We start from the raw sequence: 9,657 nt of genomic DNA, 5'->3' as shown, positions 1-9,657 counted from the left end.
TGTTTTTAATAGCTGAGTAGTACTCCATTGTGTAAATGTACCACATTTTCTGTATCCATTCCTCTATTGAGGGACATCTGGGTTCTTTCCAGCTTCTAGCTATTATAAATAAGGCTGCTATGAGCATAGTGGAGCATGAGTTCTTATTACCAGTTGGAACATCTTCTGGGTATATGCCCAGGACAGGTATTGCTGGATCTTCCAGTAGTACTATGTTCTGAGGAACTGCCAGACTGATTTCCAGAGTGGTTGTACAAGCTTGCAATCCCACCAGCAATGGAGGAGAGGAACACTCACTCTTCTGAGATGTGAAGATCTACCTTTATTCTGGGTCACACCTTCTCCTGGTGTGACATGGAAGAAGAAAACTTGTTCTCTTTTCCTGTTTATTCCTTCTCTTTCTGGCTGATGAATCCATTTCCTTATTGGTATTAGAGTCTATTTTTTCAGGATTCTGGCATATACTGAAGACCAGCTAAGACATGCCTCATGACCTGAACACCTACTGCTTGATAATAAACATAATAGCTGACATATTTACAAATGGAATGCAATCACCAAGCCAAAAAACAAAAAAACAAAAAAACCAACCAACCAACCAAACAAACAAAAAACCCAAGCACCTCTGGTCTTGTAACATGAGTCTGAAGCATAAAGAAACATGTTTTAAAATAAGAAAGAAAATACGACACTAGCTAATTGAGTAAATACCATACTATACACACAGGCTTTTAACAGTGCTCTCTCTCTCAATTTGGTTTTAAATGCAATCAAAATTATATAACATGTAAAAACACAACACAGCTTATGTAGGGTCTACATAAAAATAAGAATATTAAACTGATTTGGAAAAATATCACTAGCTAGTGAAGAAGATTGTCTGAATTGCATGTCATTATTATACTCTCCCAATGGACTTATCTATAGGATATGTAAAGAACATCTTGAAATGCATTTAAGAAAGACCAATGATCCTATTATACAGTGAAGCAAAGTCCAGGAAAGATACCTTTTCACATAAAACATTTCCAAATGGTGAGTATATTTATGAAAAGCTACTCAGTTTTCACTTATGATCCAGAGAGTATAAATTGAAACTCACAATGCAGTGTGAGAACGCATCAGTGGTGGGTGAGGTGTGATCAGAGCGATGAGGGAAAGTGCCTGTGGGGATGGTAAGCCTGCACTCCTCTCACCACTGAAGGATTAAAGTAGCACCCAGTAGAAAGCAGCTTAGCAGTATGTGCAGCCCTCTTTAGCAAAAAAGAATATCACTCTGTGTTTTCATCAAAAGGATACAGTGAATGCTTACGCCAGCATATCAGCAATGACCCCCAAATCATAATCCACTCAAATACCTACTAAAAGAACATCAGATGATGCTTTGAGGTATCCAGGACACTCTTCACTAGAAATGCCATAATCTGTACTGAAGCATCAGTTAAAAACACCCACCATATTGAACAATGAGATGAAGACTAAAACTAACAAATGTGTTATTCCCCTGATGCTCATCAGAAATACAGGCAAAATTCATTCAATTTTCTTCCCTGTGGATACTTGTTCTGAGTTTGATACTGGTGAGCAGAGGCCCAGAACGTGGCAGAGAGGTTTTGTCAGGTTCCACTTTAGAATGAGGGTGCTAGTCACAGATGAGTTCAGCCCCCCAAAATTCATCCAAGTACCCAGTTACAGCATGTGCAGTGTCCTGTCCACTGTGGTCTTCTGTTAATCTATCATCTTCCATCGTCCACTTCTATGCTTTTATGTCATGGAATTCATGCTTACCTACTCTTACTCTTGCCTTCAATCCAACTAACATTATTTATTACATGTTTTAATATATCTTGATATTCTTATCCACTCCTCCTTTACGACATTCAAAATGACTTTAAATAACTATTATCTGCATGTCCGTGTCCATGCTAACCCTTATTTCACATTCACTGTAATTTCAAAATTCCCTGCATAATTTTTAAGCTAATGCATGGTTAGATTGTGCTTTATCTCATTTTTTTTCATCCAAATAGCACAATTCCTTAGTGTAGTCAGTTTGGATTTATTTGTTTGAATTCATCAAATTTTACTTGTTCCCACATCAGTGTGAATATTTCTACATTGAGCTAGTAATTTCATATTACTAATTTCTTCTCATTCTGATTATCCTTTTTTGCCCTTGATATGTTTCCCAGTTCCAGAGCCACATTCCATATGTTTCTTTCAACATACTACATATATGCAGTAATGGCATTTCCATGTAAAATAATGGTAAATATTTTTTTCTATATCATGCTGAATGTATAAGTTCTGTTAATAAACCGAACCTGACACAAAATGGACAATTATGTGAATAAAAACAACAAATTGATCTTAAGAAAAAGATTAGACATCCAAAGTTTATAGTTCATGTGGTAGTTGGTACATCCAGTGAGGTTCTTGTGGACCAGAACTGGCTTTCCCAAAGGAAGCAGGAAAGGCAAACTGTAATGGGAACCATAAGCTCCAGCATCAATAGGGAAATGGGACCCTAAGAGCAACTAGTATCATTTTGGTCATTGAGAAAAGGGATAAGAAGGATGGGCTTGTATTTATGAGGCCCTTGGGGACCCCGTCTATGTTAGTAGGTTTCTGAGTCTTTGGTTTTCTTCATATACCCCAGTGGATATGTTTAAAATGCCTAAGGGCATTAACTAAGTAAGAGACCCAGAGAAGTGGGAGGGAGATCCTGAGGTCTCCTGAGCGTCTGCAAAGGAGATACTCTGGGAGAACTCATGATAGGTATATTCCCAGCTTGATTCTGCAACAGTCTCTTAGAAGAACCTATCTGGACTGGTGAAGGACACAGCAACAAGACTATGGGGTTGGTGAGTGCCAGGGATAGAAATAAGGGAACACTCCTCCCTTACATCTGTGAGATGTGGTCAGGAGAATAAAGACAAACTTCCCTTTATAGAAAGACACAGCACACTTAGGGTGCCAGACTTTATTTCTGCAAGCATTATCAAGGCAGATGTGGAATTTTGTGTGAGGGTTCCATGAGTGGAATAGAGAAAAATATTGAATGCCTTTAGAATACTTGCTGCATCATCTGGCCATGTCCCTGTATTTTCATGAAGAGCTAATGGCTTTGGGGAGAATTCAATAAAGTGTAATTTAATTGCAAAACCCAAGTAAGAAAAGTTTTCTAACATAACTCTCTTTTATGATAGAAAAATATAAAACAAAATTCAAATTTAAATATAGCAGAAGCTTTGCAAACAGAACAAACATCAATCTAGCTAAGAAATATTCTTATCCTTGTGGATATATTTATCATAAATGTTTTATAACCATTGAAACATTTTGCATACATGCAACAGAGGTACACAATGCTGTAAAAATGATGTGTTCTTAATGCACATGGGAAATATTTATTGCTGAGCATGAATACTGTGATCAAGGCAGCCAGGGAACACTTGCATGCAGAGGGAAGGGGAGACAGTGACTACAATAAAGAACCAGTGCTTTGAGTGACACAGTGTGTAAACTATGTGGTCCAATATCAGTGCTGACCCCTTTCTGCTGACTGGCTTCCCAGGACTGGAAGCAGCTCATCACTGGATCTCTATCCCCTTCTTTGCCATCTATATCTCTGTGCTTCTGGGCAATGGCACACTTCTCTACCTCATCAAGGGTGACCACAGCCTCCATGAACCCATGTACTATTTCCTTGCCATGCTGGCGGGCACAGACCTCACAGTTACACTGACTACAATGCCCACTGTAATGGCGGTTTTATGGGTGAATCACAGAGAGATAAGACACGGAGCCTGCTTCTTACAGGCCTACATCATTCACTCCCTTTCCATTGTGGAATCAGGGGTCTTGCTTGCCATGTCTTATGACCGATTTGTCGCCATCTGCACACCTCTGCATTACAACTCTGTCCTTACCAATTCCAGAGTTATAGCAATAGGACTTGGGGTGGTACTGAGGGGCTTTTTGTCTCTTGTGCCCCCAATCCTGCCTCTCTTTTGGTTCTCATATTGCCGTTCCCATGTTCTTTCTCATGCCTTCTGCCTCCACCAAGATGTCATGAAACTGGCATGTGCTGACATTACCTTTAACCGCATATACCCAGTTGTTTTGGTTGCCCTGACTTTCTTCCTTGATGCGCTCATCATTGTGTTTTCCTATGTCCTCATTCTGAAGACAGTTATGGGCATCGCCTCTGGAGAGGAGAGAGCAAAGGCTCTCAACACCTGTGTGTCCCACATTAGCTGTGTCTTGGTCTTTTACATCACTGTGATTGGCCTGACCTTCATTCACAGGTTTGGAAAGAATGCCCCCCATGTGGTGCACATTACCATGAGCTATGTCTACTTTCTCTTTCCTCCATTTATGAACCCCATCATTTACAGCATCAAGACCAAGCAAATTCAGAGGAGTGTTCTCCGTCTCCTATCTGTATAAGATGATATGAATCATTACATCATAATTCAGGGAGATATTCAGCCTCCTTGATTTTATACCTATTTACTTTTTCATAGCATTACGATGTAAATTATTATATAAAACTATAAATTATAAATTAATCTAAATAATGAATACATCTGGCTATCCAATTAGCATTTGCATATTGTATAGACACCAAAAATCAATCAATCAATCTATCTATCTATCTATCTATCTATCTATCTATCTATCTATCTATCTATCTATCTATTTATCTATCATATATCTATCCCTCTATCATCTGTCCATCTGTCTATCTTGGGAGAAGGTTGGAAAAAGAGTAAGGAATTAAAACATCATTATTTGGCTATTAAGACCACTAAATTCTCTATGAACATAAACTATGGGATCATTAAGGCCATGTATCTATAAGAGAAGAAGTTTCTGAAGAAGTTAAGTGTCTAGTCTGGGTGAGTGACAGAAAAAAGGGGGCAGTTCTGAATTCATTTGATGGTGATATAAATATCAGTTCAACTATGAGAATTGAAACCCAGTGGATTCTCCCCTGTCTCAAACTGCTCTATCTCACTACATGCTTTTCTTTTGAAATGATTCAATAGCCATTTTTAAAGCTTTATCCTGTTTCCCCATGAAACTTGTTCATTGATATTACATTTGCTTTGTTTTATACTATATCCTGTGACTATACATTCATGAAATATATTATTCTGTATATTAGTTTTAAGTGCCAATAATGAATCAGAACACAAATTCTCTCATACAGTCTGTGACATTCTCCACAGTGACGCCCCTCTGAGGCACTCTTTTTTCTCAGAGCTCTATACTCATCACCGTGGCCTTACAGACTCACCCTCTACCAGACATCTTACAAAGTACCATGAATTTTCCATCTCCATGATGTTTAACTTTTTTCATTTTTCTATTTTAATTCTTTCAGTGACTTCCAACTTGTACTTCTTTTTCTAATATGTTTTTATTTCTGCCCTCGAATCAATTAGTTTGTCTTACAAGTAATACTATTTTATTACATAAAGGCAAACTTTACAGTGAAATGTTTCTCATTCTTTCTTCCCACCTTTGATATATTGCCAACATACCTTATCTTTATAGAGGTTATACCCCCCCCCAAAAAAACCATCTTACTACTTCTGCTTTACACAAGTGTCTTTTAGAATATTAACAAAATAAAATTTATGCCAATTTACTTTTTCAAACTATTTTTCCTCCCTTTTACTATTTTATATCCAGTTCCTTTCTAAATGCTTAAACAAAAATATTTTGGTATATCTGAAAAATGAAATGTAACTGATATTGTAGTTTTGTGTAGTCGATTTGATTTTTATTCATTCATAACATGTATATGATAATTGTACAGATTTATGGCATACTGTGTGGTATTTTGATCTACATGTCAAATGCTTCAATTAAGTCAGAGTAATTATCATACTCATGTTGGTAATTGTCTTGTCCTGTGACCATTCAAAGTACTTTTCCTAATTACTTGATAACACATAATAACTGTTTATTATCATTGTATTGTATGTGGTATAGGACTTTAGAATGTATTTCTCTTGTCATTTTTGCCCCCTTACCACATATTTCTCTCTTCTCTTCTTTACACTTCAAAATTGTTTATTTTTACCATAAGTAAATCCTATTTTAAACATTTTGCTGATCACAATTCATATTCTTTTTCCCCTTTTATACCCGATTTGTATGAGCTCATTATTTATTGTCTATCAAACTTTAGCTATATCATAAATATCTCATCAAATTTTGATTGCTGTTTACAAATGCATTACATAAAATCATGTATACACGCACGCACGCGCACGCGCGCGTGTGCATGTGTGTGTGTGTGTGTGTGTGTGTGTGTGTGTGTGTGTATGTGTGTGTGTTAGTATTTACTTTATTGAGATAGATATTGGAGCCTTACATTAAGGGTCTTTACTGAGCCTTGGTTCATTTTAAACCTTTTTTATTCTTTTTCAAACTTGTTTTATACATCTTATGCAAAACTGCTTGTATTTGGAGAAGTATAAATAATTTGAGTCAGCCTTCATATGCTTATTTTCATGGAATTTTCACTGACATTCACAATTAATTAAAAAAGAGATTGTGAGTTTCAAAAGTGGGCACATGCTGGTTTGAGGGAAAAGTAAAATTTACTAAGGGTGTGTTCTTTCAGCAGAGATAAGAAATTGCATCAAGAGCCAACTGGTGTTAATGAGACCAAGAGTGTTCTAAGAGCAAAGCATTGCATGTAAAAGCTTCAGGTTGGTTGGGTTGTCGTAAGCTGTAGAAAGAAGGAACAGAGATTCACTTGTGTTTTTCAAATCATACGAGTGCTGACAATAATGGATTTAAGGCAGGTAAGAGGAGAGTAGGCACAAGAGAGGTCAGAGAAGATTGAGCTAAAGTTAACAGTAACTTAGATTACAAAAGTGGAGTGTGACGTTAATGTGTAGATATATTAGGATCTGAATTCATAAGAGCTAGGGAACTAAAAAATTCTATTCTTGATTATTTTCTTCAGTATATGGAAAGAATAACTGAGTCACATTGTAAAACACAAATAACCAACTTATATTTAAGATCTAAGAGACTTGATACTAGTTTGTATACAAAGGTAAACCTGTAATTGTATTTTTGTTTATGAATGTATAATGATTGTATGGGGGAAATTATGCAGTCCTTAATCCTGTGCTTTCTGACTTCATACTTTCTTCTTCTTCTTTAAAAAAGATATTTTTATTTCTTTTAAAGAAATTGTATACATTTATAGGGTGTGTTATGATTATATCTAACTCCCTCTAGACCTTTCTTCAAAATGTTCCTCTTGCAGCTTCCCATTGCCTTCTCTTAAAAACTGTATCTTAATGCCAATTAGTTCTACCTGTGTGAACATGGCATGTGGGGCCACACCAGAGCATAGACAACTACACGTGGCCAAAATACCACAGAAAACTGATTCTTCTTTCTCCAGACATCACAGACTGTTGATAATTCAAGGTGAAGCTTCGTGAGACTCTATTCATATGCGGTTTTGACTGGATTAATCTTGTATAGATCCTTCCATTAGTTTTCACAATAAATTTAATGAATGGATTTAGTCTGTGCAATTTTGTGTGAATTTTATTAAAATTCTTTTATGCATTTTGACCCCTATTTTCCCCCTCAACTCCTCCCAGATCCTCTCATCTCCACCCAACTTAATGTTCTCTCTGTTTCCTCAAACAAAACTAACAACAAAAACCAACCAACCAAACAAAAACAAGAAGACAAAAAAAACAAAAACAAACNAAANAAACAAACAAAACAACAACAACAACAAAAAAACCCCAAACCATTCAAAAGTGTCACAAAACCCAGGGAGTCCATTTTGTGTTATCCAGCTACTCACGGGCATGGAGCCCGTTCTGGGGTGTGGTGAGTACACCCCACAGGACTTAGAGAACACTGATTTTTCTCTTTCCCAGCAGGTGTCAATTGCAGATGACTTCTGGGTTGGGGTGTGAATTTGTGTTGCTGCTTTTCTTCACGCTTAGATGTTGTCTGGCTTGGATTTGTGCAGGGTCTGAGCATGCTGCCACAGTCTCTGAGATCACATGTGCATCAGTTCTGCTGCTTGCAAGATGCTGTCTCCTGGAGCCATCCACCACCTCTAGTTCTCACAATCTTTCTGCCTCTTCTGCAGCATAGATTTCTTAGCTCTGAAGGGAGGTGTTTGGTAAGGGCATCAAGAACTGCATGTTCCAAACTTTCTCACTCTCTGAACATTGTACAATTTTGTTCTCTGTATTAGTTACCATCTACTTCAGAACTAAGCTTCTCTGATAAATGATTAGTGATGAACTTAACTGGGTTCCACACAAGTGTGAGCTGTTGCTTAAAATCACATTATATGTCTGTATAAGATAAGGTTTGCCATCTGATTTTTCTGTAAGTATATAATTCAGATCAATTTTGTATAATAAACACTGCTATTTTAAACACTTATGCATTTTACTGTACTAAAAAAAACTTCATGTTCTTTCAGTGGTATTTCTTTAGTCCACCTTCCCTCCAAGACTTTCTAATTTGTTTTTACTCTCTCTCTCTCTCTCTCTCTCTCTCTCTCTCTCTCTCTCTCTCTCTCTCTCTCTCCTTCCCTTGCCCCCGTCTCTCTTTTTCTCTCTCTCTCCATCTGGCTCTATTTGTAACAACCCAGTTTTAAGTTATCAGTAACACAGTTTATAAGACAATGCCAAGGGAGTTTAGTCTATTTTACACACAGTAGCTCAACAGAGCATAGTTCATATTTGAGGATAGGTATGCCTTGGGAATATTATTAGGCTCTACGTAAGTGGATTCATATAATTTTTCTATGCATATGGCTCACTCAGGAAAGCTTTAAATGTTCATCTACATTGTAGCACATGTCAGACATTCACTGTTTGGTTGACTAAACAATATTTAATCATTAAGATATATTACATGGGCTGCTAAGATGTTTCAGTGGATAAAGGTGCTTGCTGCTGCCAAGCCTGATCCTTATGACCCATGTAGGGGGATAGAAACAACTACTACAAGCTGTCTTTGGAGTTTCACAATTCACCATGTCATGTGTACAACACCCACAATTAAATAATGTAATAAAGTATACATACATGTTTGTATATGTATTTGTGCGTATGAATGCAATTTCTCATAATATGGTAATTTTATGTTTAACTCTTTGAGAAGGCTCTAAATCATTTCCCTAACTATTGCACCACTTTACAGTTTTACTGTAACCATATGCCCATCAACGCTTGTTATTTTGTTAATAGCCAGTTTAGGTGACATACTATGAATTCTCACTGTGGTTTAGACTTTCTGTTCCCTAATGAATAATGATGATGAAAATCTTTTCATGTGATTATTGGTCATTTGTGTATGTTCTTTGAATAAACCTGCACTGAATTATTTTAAAACCAACCCATGCATATGTTTGTTTAAATTCTTCCCTAGTCTAAGTCTGGAGGTTCCTTGGACTCTGATTGGCATGACAGCTTTTAACAAAGGATTAAGCCTGCCTGACATGTCTCACCATGGAGAGGGGAAACTGACATAAAGTCCCAACTGAAGCCAAGGAGATACTGGCACTTTGTAGCTGCTGGAAGAACATCTGTAAAAACAGCACACCCATGCATATAGGGACAGCACAAATTGAGAGAGAGA

The 9,657-nt window shown here is 37.0% G+C and overlaps 1 protein-coding gene across 1 annotated transcript; it reads left to right on the top strand.

Moving 5' to 3' along the window:
* Positions 1 to 2,810: 2,810 nt before the first annotated feature.
* On the top strand, positions 2,811 to 4,452 carry LOC110333974 (olfactory receptor 51B2-like). The gene has a single exon (XM_021215790.1). It carries the CDS (start codon positions 3,529 to 3,531, stop codon positions 4,450 to 4,452), a length of 924 nt encoding a protein of 307 aa, XP_021071449.1. The 5' UTR covers positions 2,811 to 3,528.
* Positions 4,453 to 9,657: the final 5,205 nt, after the last annotated feature.

Source organism: Mus pahari, chromosome 1 (genome assembly GCF_900095145.1).
Source record: "Mus pahari chromosome 1, PAHARI_EIJ_v1.1, whole genome shotgun sequence".
Taxonomy (NCBI): domain Eukaryota; kingdom Metazoa; phylum Chordata; class Mammalia; order Rodentia; family Muridae; genus Mus; species Mus pahari.
The sequence above is the reverse complement of the archived record's forward strand: the minus strand, read 5'-3'. Positions and strand labels throughout refer to the sequence as shown.

What these genes read in the sequence shown, in the direction of transcription:
- LOC110333974 (XM_021215790.1), top strand. Translation starts at nt 3,529, where the DNA reads ATGTGGTCCAATATCAGTGCTGACCCCTTTCTGCTGACTGGCTTCCCA.